The sequence below is a fragment of the Dreissena polymorpha genome, chromosome 1, assembly GCF_020536995.1.
Source record: "Dreissena polymorpha isolate Duluth1 chromosome 1, UMN_Dpol_1.0, whole genome shotgun sequence".
In the NCBI taxonomy this organism is placed as follows: Eukaryota; Metazoa; Mollusca; class Bivalvia; order Myida; family Dreissenidae; genus Dreissena; species Dreissena polymorpha.
Genome location: NC_068355.1, coordinates 40338343 through 40349980, shown reverse-complemented (window position 1 = coordinate 40349980; position 11638 = coordinate 40338343). Strand labels below are relative to the sequence as shown.

Below are 11638 nucleotides of genomic sequence, written 5' to 3'. Positions count from 1 at the left end.
TGTAGAGTGTTAACATGGCAAATGTTGACAACGCACGACGGGAAAAGGGCGATCACAAAAGCTCGCCATGAGCACATTGTGCTCAGGTGAGTTAAACAATAAATTAAATGAATATTACTCTTTGATTTTTTTATTCAGTATTTATGCCATGCTCAACAGTTTGGATATAGTAAACCCAAGACGGTCTGGCAGTAGAAAGCATCTTCTCTTTCTACTGTCTTGTGTGAACAATCTTTCCCTTGTAGACCACATAATCGATAACCTCGTTATAGCAACCGAACTTGTAGATCAGATTCTCCCATCTGTAACAGAACAACATACATATTTTATCAGTTTGACGACATTAATTTGTTAATGAATTTGGACTTGCGATTGGAGCTACTACAGTAAGTAAGTAGGTAGTTAGTAGGTTGAGTAAATAAAAAGTATTAATTGAAAGTGTCACTGCAAAAAACAACGGTCCTTGTAGTAATATTAATAGTGTGTTTGAATTTTGAGATGTCATTGAGAAAAACATATTTGTAGAGCTTGTTCACAGGGATGTTATTTCTTCTCATTTCAGCTGATATTATTATGGGGGCTAAAATTGTCTCACAACTAGTCCGTTTATTTAATGGATCTTTTAAAGAATGAAGGGTTTAAAAAACAGTAAGCGGATGGTATTTTGCTATTTAAGTGTTTTCAAAATCACACCCTTGTGTAAGAAATATAAATTAGACTCATTTAAATGTTATTAACCTCTGGAACTTATGTTATGCTTATGTCTTCCCTTATTTACGCGAAAAGTGTCGTCCCTGAACAGCCTGTGCGAACTGCAAAGGCTAATCTTGGACGACATTTTACGCACATGCAGAAAGTTTCGCAGGCAGGTGCCTGAAAAAACAGGACTTTGTGATGTTGAATTGTTTGCAAACCATTACATAGTTTTTATATTAAAAAAGCCGTTGTCGTAGTCAATTTCTATGGTATGCCTACCGCGTTTGCAATTTTGTCCATAAAAAAACTACCTCAAGAAACGTAAACCACAGACAATATGCTACAACATAGACACACTAAGTGTCACTAGAAACGTGATGCTAGTTTTGGACGTTTTTCACAGTGAACCCTGAAACTGCTGTGAATGAATATGAACAAGAAATATCTTTAAAAAAGATAAACGGCGTAAATAGTTTAATGAATAAGATCAAGTATAGCGAATGTCCTTTTCTGTGCAGTTCTTAGCTGCATCACACGCAGTACGGGATGTTACGGGGAGTTTTCGCGGCTTATTTTACATTATAACATATTTTGCACTGTTGAATTGAGCTGAAAAGAATTAACAGGTCAAAATAGTTAGTTAAAATGTGGTTACTGATTAATTATCTGCAACTCACCTTGCTACCAGTTGTTTATAAAAATATATTTTATATTCGATATTCTTACGTGACCCACCCAGTCCTGTAAGCTGAAATGATCCGTAAAACAATTTCGTGTCTTTGTGTCGTATGAACAAATCTGCACTAAAACTAAATTTAGGTTCAACTCGTAAACGCATGATCAGTTGTCAAACGAAAGTACGGTTGATATTCAAATGCATTATTTTTCTCTTTCTGGTATATTGTTTTAGTATGATGATGCTGCATTAATTAATATAAGTGTATATGAAGTAGAAACATCAAAAATAATCAACGGTTGCGATAGACACCTATAAACTGTTACATGCTCATAATATCACTTTAGTACATTAGGCAATATGGACGAATAATTATTGTTAAATTTATCAACAATAATATTTATCATTGTATTGTTGAAAACACATTAAGAATCTATTATTTACATACCATAATTATATTGCTGAATATCTTCATTTAACATATTTCTGGTCTAAAGAAAATTCCAGGTCACCTAGTTCACGGATAGCGTCTTTATTATATAACGATTATTTTACTGGCCGCCAACTCCGGTGATGACCTGTATATAAACTCTGAATGTCCGCGAATTGACCCGATATACCTCGCGGGTTGAAATGCAATGCTTTAAAGTGAGGCCTCGCTTCCATTGCTCTTTATACTTTTACATGTTAACATGTTGACAGGAATAAGGAAGTAAGTACTAAATATGAGAACATAGCCTTTTAAGTATAAACGCTCTTGCGCTGGTAATACTCTGAAAATAAAAGGTGTACGCACAAACTGTATTGATGTCGAGAATTGAGTGTAAAACTGTTCTATCTATTAAGCCTTTTCATTCGAGATAAAATTGTTTCATACAGTAAAACAGTGTTACAAAGACGCGGATATGTTTCCAATGTTCTGGTGGTATACTCAAATCAGCCAATGGAATAAATGAAGTGTATTCATTCGTACCTAGCCGCGGGAAATTTTATTGGAATTTTATTGGACACTTACAAAGGTCAGGCTAAGGTGAAAAGCTGGCTTATTCAGCTTACGCCGAAAAATGTTGCTTACTTGTCCGTATTCAAGACGACCATATTCCCGAGCTTTCCGACCTCCAGTGACCCCTGTTTCTGTGAGACGCCAAGCGCATGCGCAGCGTTTATTGTGGCGGCGTTCAGAGCTTCCGGCATGCTCATGTGCAAAATGACGCAAGCAAGATGCATTACCATCGGCTAAAAGGATACCATTAAAGGTTGCAGTTTAGTGCTACAGAACGGATTTTTCAAATTTAAGTTAGAACCTTAGATTGAAATTAGATATAACGAAAACGTAGGCGAATGAATACGACAGACTTGTTTTAATGACATTGGTCTGTTCGTTGGAGTTGATTCTTTCGACTTTTATGCACATGTACTTGTCATTACATGGGTTAGGCTATAATCAAATTGTTAAACTATATATCTATATCTGATAACATTTTGTATTTTTCGTAAAACTGTTTCAATCATTTCTATAAAACGAAATAAGTGTTTGATTCTGCTTATTATAAAATAGACATCAATTGTGAATATATAATATGCAGCATTTATTGCGCATAATAGTAAATAAATATGATATACACATTTTATAAGGCAAACATTATGTTATGTATATTCCATTTCATGTCATCATCAACCAACCAGCAAACATACCATAGCCATGCAGTAAGCGTTTGGGTTAAAATCCGAGCCCAGAGCGATCGCCATGCTTTGTTCCAGCATCTTCCGTACAGGCGGCGGTCTCAAGCGCAAGATGTACGCGGTCGTGGGTAAAACAACTCCCACCGAGCCGGATGTTGCCATAGCGACTATTCCGGCGTCGGAAATCTCCTCGAGATGACTGATTGCTAGCGCGCCAATGTCTGCGCCCATCTGAACAGGACGATTGAAAATTCGGATTAAATAATTGCGAGTTTTTTTTATCCGCACACGTGTGTGGCTTGAGGTGGTTTAATATTTCATGCTTCCTGTCGTACTTTTTCTGCGGTAGTGCATAATATAATTTTTACACATGAAAAATTTCCCCCGTGCTTCTGAAATTTTAAGCCTTGATCTGCTTTTATTTTCACTATGGATTGTATTCTCATACCACGTAAAAGACAGGTACCGATCATAAATTATAACGGCATTTAAATAGTATTATAAACTTTAATTTAGCATCGATGCACCATTCATTTTATACACAGTTGATAAACAGTGTAATACAAACACACATATATTTCTTTTCAATATACACATTGCTGTTTAATCTAACTTTTGTTCTTTACAAAAAAAAGAGAAACCAGCTTTATTATTAACCTCGGCGGATCCGGTCGGGTGCAGTTCGTCGCCATGGAAGTTAATATTCAGTCCGAGAGTTTTTCCCGCCTCCAGAATGCGCCTCGTCTGCTGCACGTCAAAGACGCCGCGCTCGCAGAAGACATCGATATTGTCCACGTGCAAAGCTTGGTCGGCCATTAGACGCTCTAGTTCTGGTATTTGTTTGGTCAGTATATCAGCGGTAGCTTCTTCCGATGTCTTGTTCCTGCAAGAAGCAGAAAAACTCCATATACGAGACAATTGTTCATTTTGCCTTGACCAAAAGTGTCACATAAACACGTGTTTTGATTATCATATTTTAATAGTAATAGTGGTAAACAATATGTGCTGTTTCTATAACAGTGTGCATATTTTGATTAAACAAACAATATTCCAGATATATCCTTATATTTTTCTTGTCAAACAATCGGCGGGAGATGCACCGATTTAGAAACCATACGTAAAATATTGTTTCTGTCAGTGTCCTATCATAGTTATTATTTGCTTAATAATATCGATGCGAACGAGCTTGTTTTGTATACATGTATCAATATTTATTTTATTTTTACATAATAAAGTATGAAGCCCGTAAATTTTTGGTGCGTCCAAAATTATTTTATATATCAAATGGTCTACTTTGGCACTGCATGAGCCCCGCAGTATGTCGACGATATACCAATGTCCAAGTCGCGACCCCGTTCAATGACCTTCAACATCTTCATCTCGGTGTTAAGGTCAAGTCCATATCCGCTCTTGCATTCCACCAGCGTCGTCCCAGCGCGCCGCATGAACTCCAGCCTCGATTTGAACGAAGAAAATAGTTCGTCCGCGGAGGCGTTTCGTGTATGTTCGACTGTAAAGTGTATCCCGCCGCCGGCCTTATGCACGTCCATGTACGTTGCCCCTGCAAGCTTGAAGCATACAATGACTTTTGTTGATACATTTGTTGGTACTTAGAAATCTAGTGAAAAATAACATTTACCGGTAATTTAACTCGAACAATTATTTATCACTAACCAACAATGTCCGAAAACTCTTTACATTTAATTACGTTCGTGCACATAATCAATGAAAAAAACGTAACAAGTAATTTTAAAGGTTTACATGTTGAGCTGAAACGAAGTTTATGTTGGAGCAAAATTCTTAAAATAAAAATTTTCTTGTTAGATCTTTAGTTTGATATTGTTGAATATTTTATTTTGGTCATTGTGCATTCAGATGATTGTGCAGTGATACCTTCATTGCGAACTCGTGCACGCGGTCGCCTGCCCAGACCGGATGTGTGTGGGCGTCCACTAGACCTGTGGTACAATAATACGAATAACATGGCATATATTATTGTGCTACTGCAGAAAGAGTAATCGTTATTGTTTTATGCATTAATAACAGCGTACGCTCGTTTTTAATGCTATGCGATTGTGTTAGAGTTACAATTGTATGTCACCGTTTCAAGTATAAGGAAATATGTATGTTAGCTGTTCACCAGCAAACTGGATTGTATTGGTAACATAAAGCGGTATTTTGTGTGTTCATATGTTGATGAAATTATGCGTATACAAAGCATATTTTGCGTTTTTGAATGTAATTCAGAAACGATAATTTGAAGGATTGTTCTGTTCGAAATAATGGTACAACATAGTGGTTACATGCATAGTTAAGCTAAGGTAATGTAAGGCATGACGTACACTAACTTACTATATGACTTTTAGTTGTTGTTGTTGATGTCTTTCTGTTTTTGTTGTTTTATTTAAATTGTATGAGTCATACATATCAAGACGGTAAACATACCCGGTATAATGCATTTTCCGGTGGCATCCATTACAGTGTCCGCTTCCAGGTCAGGGTTTCGAGCCCGAACTTCCGCGTCTGTCCCGATATCGGCAATATTGCCTGATCTACATCAGTACAATTAAGTCAGGCCTTTTTCCTGGCCATGTCGGGAAAAGCAATTTCGGGATTTGGATTTTTGAACGCAAAAAAAACACTAATTCGGGAAAAACTAATTTAATATAACTCTTTATAATAATTCCAATTATAACAAAAAATATGTTAATTATAGTTATATACTTGATTAGATATAATTGAAATAAAATTGAGATATAATAATAATTGGACACTTATTTGATTTTTTTCAAATTGTTTTTTTTTACCATTTCGCTTGGGAATGGGTCCGTGAAACGCATGTCAGGAAAAGGCATTTATGGTAACTCTTTTATTTATTAAGTAATGTCATATAACAATTTAATACATAGCCATTGTGTAGCGAGAAAAACCGGTCCAGGCCAATCCAAATGTGAACTACGTTGGAGTTGCCTCCCATATGTACTATTATAATCGCCTACAGCATGAAGTAGAAACATATGCTTAAGTTTGAATAAACGGATGATTCTATTTGAAATGAAAAATTGTTGTTTATTAATTTCTATATAACGAAGGTACACCTTCCAAATGTACCTAGTAATGCATACCTGTCGACAAGAATGCTGTATCCAGTTCCGTTCGTATCCTGGAGTATATCCACTGATTTCATGGCCGATCCGCATTTAACAAGCGTACCGTCCGACACGACTTGCACGATCTGCCGTGCAGAATGTACCAACAGAGAATGCGTCGCCGACATGCCGACGGAGCACGCAGCGAATCGTGTTAGCTGGTTAAATATCACTTTGTGTAAGACGCTACTGCCACTTGCATGCACTACTTACTATCTATGCGTCTTCAGTTTGCACTATCTGTGTAGTTAGTTATCTCAACACAGTGTTAAGATAACCACGTTTGGATAAATTAATATATGGATTCGCATAAAGCCACATATACCGGTATTCTGAAATATATATCGATATTTATCCTTATCCATTAATCCCATAAATGTGTGATTGTGTGTTTTTGTATGGAAATACACACGAGTTTTAAATTGTCTTATATTTAAATGTGAACAATCAACTACTAGTACGGCCATTTATAAATATAAATGAATTATTTGTGTATCTGCGTCCTGCAGAATGATCAAGAATGTTAAAACAATTGACATTAAAACACATGGTCATGTCGTTTGACCTTTTTGGTTAACCCTGGCCTAAAATACATGTACCTACAGATATTTCTCAATGTGGTAGTGGCGAATTTCATACCCAACTTATAAGTAAAATGACTTGTTCCAACACTTTGTATAAGCGTGGAAATAATTATTTTTCGTTTGTTTCTTTATGTTTAACCTTCAGTATGGTGTAATATAAGGACCATAAGGCTACACCAAAAATGTGTAATGTATTGGAGGTACCATGCTTAACTAGCCCTTAACGAAGCTAGAACCTTTGTCTAAAAGTACCTGTATTTTTAGGAGAGGCCCAATCAAAAAGGTCAAATGACAAGCCTCTGTGTGTATAAGGTCAGCACATTCCTAAAATTGATGTAATTTGAAAGATACCAATGAATACAACTACTGGAATCAGTGATCTTAGATATTTTGACTTGGTATTCATGCTTTGTAAAAATGTCTTCTGTGTTATAGAATGTTTAATAAGAACAGTAACAGTTATGTCCAGAAAATAATTGTCATACATATCCCTTAAACTAATAATGATTTGCTACACAAAGTATAGCTGTTTGAATATTACAAGTGGAAGTAACTAAACATGTTTTCATTGAATTATATAGACTATTAAAATGTTTGTAAAACATGCATGCCCCCCATATGGGCTGTCAGTTGTAGTGGCAGCCATTGTGTGAATACGTTTTTTGTCACTGTGACCTTGTACTTTGACCTGAACATTAATAAGTTTTTGCGCACCGAAAAACAAACAAGAGGGTCTGAAAGGCCCAAAGTCGCTCACCTGAGATTCAAAGGAACTGACCTGTTCTGTGCAGCCCAAGATGTAATTAGAACAAATGTTCTTACCAACTTTCATGACGAGTGAACACCCTGGCAGTCACGTTTTTCAACAGACCAGAACCATTTTTATACACATCCAAGATATCATTTAAACAAATATTCTGACAAAGTTTCATGAAGATTCATGAAGCCATATAAAGAAAAATGCCCCCGCCCCCTGGTGGCCATGTTTTTCAAGCAACTGGAACAATTTTCAAACTTGTCCAAGATATCATTGGGACAAAACTTCTGACCAAGTTTAATGATATTTGGACAATAAATGTGGCTTCTTGAGTGTTAACAAGGTTTTACTGTAGCTATATAAGGAAAATTGCTACGCCCCCTTGGCGGCCATGGTTTTCTACCAACTGAAACCGTTTTCGAACTCATCCAACATATTATTGAGATGAATCTTCTGACTAAGTTTCATGAAGATCGGACAATAAATGTGGCCTCTAGTGTTAAAAAGATTTTACTATAGCCATATATACATGTAGCCATATAAGGAAAAATGCCCCGCCCCTTGGCAGCCATGTTTTGAAAAACATTTGCTTGAAAGCAAACGTAACCATTTTCGTACTCATCCAAAATATCATTGAGACCAATCTTCTGACCAAATTTCATGAAGATTGGACAATAAATGTGGCCTCTAGAGTGTTAACAAGGCAAATGTTGACGCCGCACAACGCACGCCGGACAAAAGGCAATCACAAAAGCTCACCATGAGCACATTGTGCTCAGGTGAGCTAACAAATAACTTCATTCTGAAATATTAGTTTTAATTGATTGTACATGTACCATCATTATGAAGAATGCAGTTTAAAGGGAAGCAACTCCAATGCCCTAACTGTAAAACTGGTCTAAGAGTTGCCTCTCTTGGTTTAAGTCAAAAGGCTCTTATCACAATCAAAAACTAGAGTGTTCACAAGCTTTTTTTACTATATAAATATAAGGAAAATGACCCCCCCCCCTGGTGGCAATGTTTTTTTACCGATCCGAACCATTTTCTAACTCAACTGCATATCCAGAAAACACATGTTCTGACAAAATTTCATGAAGATTGGACCGAAAATGTGACTTCTAGAATGTTCACATGTTTTCAGAATAAACATATAGAGAAAACTGTACCGCCCCCTGGCGGCCATGTTTTTTCACCAATCTGGACCATTTTCGAACTCGTCCGAGATATCAATGAAACAAATGTTTTGACCAAGTTTCATGATGATTGGGCAAAAATTGTGACTTCTAGAGTGTTCACAATTTTTCTCTATAGCCATATAAGGAATACTGCCCTGCCCCCTGGCGGTCATGTTTTTAAACGGATCGCAACCATTTTTGAACTTGACCAACATCATTTAGACAAACATTTTGACAAAGTTAGATGAAGATTGGGCATCAAATGTGGCTTCTACAGTGTTCATAAGGTTTTTCTTTTTTTTACCTAGAGACCTAGTTTTTGACCCAGCATGACCCAGTTTCGAACTCAGTCGAGGTATTAATAGGACAAATGTTTTGACCAAGTTTCATGAAGATCGGACAATAATTGTGGCCTCTGGATTGTTCACAAGGCAAATGCTGACGACGGACGACGGACAAAAGGCGATCACAAAAGCTCACCATGAGCACGCTGTGCTCAGGTGTGCTAAAAACTGGTTGGCTCAAAGAAATTTTGGGACAGCGCTAGCCCTGGTAGATAGACCCCATGACACCAGTACAAAATATATATTGCAAATGTGGTCCTAAACTGCATCCAAGAATGAGTCATGGTGACCTTGACCTTTGACCTAGTGACCTTGAAATCAATATGGGGGTCATCTGCCAGTCATGATCAATGTACCTATGAAGTTTCATGATCCTAGGCGTAAGCGTTCTTGAGTTACACCCGGAAACCATCTGGTGGACGGACGGAGACCCCACGACACCAGTACATAACATAATCTGCAAATGTGGTCCTAATCTGCATCCAAGAACGAGTCACTGTGACCTTGAACTTTGACCTAGTGACCTCAAAATCAATAGGGGTCATCTGCCAGTCATGATCAATGTACCTATGAAGTTTCATGATCGTAGGCGTAAGCGTTCTTGAGTTATCATCCGGAAACCATCTGGTGGATGGACCGACCGACATGTGCAAAACAATATACCCCCTCTTCTTCGAAGGGGGGCATAATAAATATAACAAAAGCTTGTCACAGTAGCGCCAAATCCCTGCCGAAATGTGTTTGCTTGTATGACAACATTTATTTTAGAGAGTAGAATAATATTTGTAAAAACAAATAAAGGGAGAGAATTCATTATGCTCCAGACAAAAATTTACTTTGAAATTAAATAAAGGGATATAATTCAAACACTAAGGTTGATAGAGTTATGGTTCTTAGTCACTGCATTTCTCCTACTTGCCATCTGTTTAAATTTGAAATTTCAAGTAAATCCCTTCAGTAGATTTAGATTATGCTCCGGACAAAAATGTACTTTAAAATTATATAAAAGGGGAGATAATTCAAAAACTAAGGTAGATAGAGTTATGGTTCTTGGTCACTGCACTTCTCCTAGTTGCCATATGTTTATATTTCAAGTAAATCCCTTCTGTAGATTTAGAGTTATGCTCCAGACAAAATTTACTTTAAAGTTATATAAAAGGGGAGATAATTCAAAAATTAAGGTAGATAGAGTTATGGTTCTTAGTCACTGCACTTTTCCTACTTGCCATCTGTTTATATTTCAAGTATCAAGTAAATCCCTTCTGTAGATTTAGAGTTATGCTCCTGACAAAAATTTAATTAAAAATTATATAAAAGGGGAGATAATTCAAAAACTAAGGTAGATAGAGTTATAGTTCTTGGTCACTGCACTTCTCCTAGTTGCCATCTGTTTATATTTCAAGTTTCAAGTAAATCCCTTCAGTAGATTTAGAGTTATGCTCCGGACAAAAATTTACTTTAAAATTATATAAAAGGGGAGATAATTCAAAAACTAAGGTAGATAGAGTTGTGGTTCTTGGTAACTGCACTTCTCCTAGTTGCCATCTGTTTATATTTCAAGTTTCAAGTAAATCCTTTTTGTAGATTTAGAGTTATGCTCCGGACAAAAATTTACTTTAAAATCATATAAAAGGGGAGATAATTCAAAAACTAAGGTAGATAGAGTTGTGGTTCTTGGTCACTGCACTTCTCCTAGTTGCCATCTGTTTATATTTCAAGTTTCAAGTAAATCCCTTCAGTATATTTAAAGTTATGCTCCGGACAAAAATTTACTTTTAAGTTATATAAAAGGGGAGATAATTCAAAAACTAAGGTAGATAGAGTTGTGGTTCTTGGTCGCTGCACTTCTCCTAGTTGCCATCTGTTTATATTTCAAGTTTCAAGTAAATCCCTTCTGTAGATTTAGAGTTATGCTCCGGACAAAAATTTACTTTAAAATCATATAAAAGGGGAGATGATTCAAAAACTAAGGTAGATAGAGTTGTGGTTCTTGGTCACTGCACTTCTCCTAGTTGCCATCTGTTTATATTTCAAGTTTCAAGTAAATCCCTTCAGTATATTTAAAGTTATGCTCAGGACAAAAATTTACTTTTAAGTTATATAAAAGGGGAGATAATTCAAAAACTAAGGTAGATAGAGTTATGGTTCTTGGTCACTGCACTTCTCCTAGTTGCCATCTGTTTATTTTTTAAGTTTAAAGTAAATCCATTGAATAGATTTGAAGTTATGCTCCAGACAAAGTTTCAGCCGGACGGACAGACAGACACGACCAATTACTATATACCCTCCGAATTTTTTTTCGGCGGGGATAAAAAGGTTACCAGTATTAACAATGACATGTTTATGATCAATTCTTCATCACAAAACAATAATCATGTCTGAGATTTAAGGACATTATTTCAGGCTATCATGTCAAACACTTATCAAATATCAGAACTATTATAATAGTGAACTTCTATTAGTTCAACAGACTGTTAAAATGGCAGGTATCAATTAGAAATACACATTATGCAGTAATTAGAAAGCAATATGGAGGACAAGTTATACAAATTGAAGACTAAAATAGAATTACAG

General features: G+C 36.3%; 1 protein-coding gene and 1 long non-coding RNA gene across 2 annotated transcripts; one reads left to right on the top strand and one right to left on the bottom strand.

Annotated features, from left to right (window-relative positions):
• Positions 1-114: 114 nt before the first annotated feature.
• On the bottom strand, positions 115-6557 carry LOC127877565 (probable imidazolonepropionase). The gene is made up of 8 exons (XM_052423544.1): positions 6181-6557; positions 5501-5607; positions 4949-5013; positions 4349-4623; positions 3713-3938; positions 3068-3286; positions 2448-2608; positions 115-302 (listed from the first exon to the last, which is right to left on the bottom strand). Exons 1-8 carry the CDS (start codon positions 6330-6332, stop codon positions 212-214), a joined length of 1296 nt encoding a protein of 431 aa, XP_052279504.1. The 5' UTR covers positions 6333-6557; the 3' UTR covers positions 115-211.
• Positions 6558-10338: 3781 nt separating this feature from the next.
• Positions 10339-11364, top strand: LOC127877586 (uncharacterized). The gene is made up of 2 exons (XR_008048490.1): positions 10339-10877; positions 11194-11364. It is a non-coding gene; the product is annotated as an uncharacterized LOC127877586 (long non-coding RNA).
• The last annotated feature ends 274 nt before the right edge of the window (positions 11365-11638 follow it).

Bases quoted from the DNA above. Each gene is read 5' to 3' on its own strand.
- LOC127877565 (XM_052423544.1), bottom strand. From the start codon at position 6,332: ATGTCGGCGACGCATTCTCTGTTGGTACATTCTGCACGGCAGATCGTG. The intron at 5,608-6,180 runs GTATGCATTACT...GTACTGATGTAG, and splicing joins TACAGCATTCTTGTCGACAG to ATCAGGCAATATTGCCGATA. The intron at 3,939-4,348 runs GTAGACCATTTG...TGCTTCTTGCAG, and splicing joins GGGGCTCATGCAGTGCCAAA to GAACAAGACATCGGAAGAAG.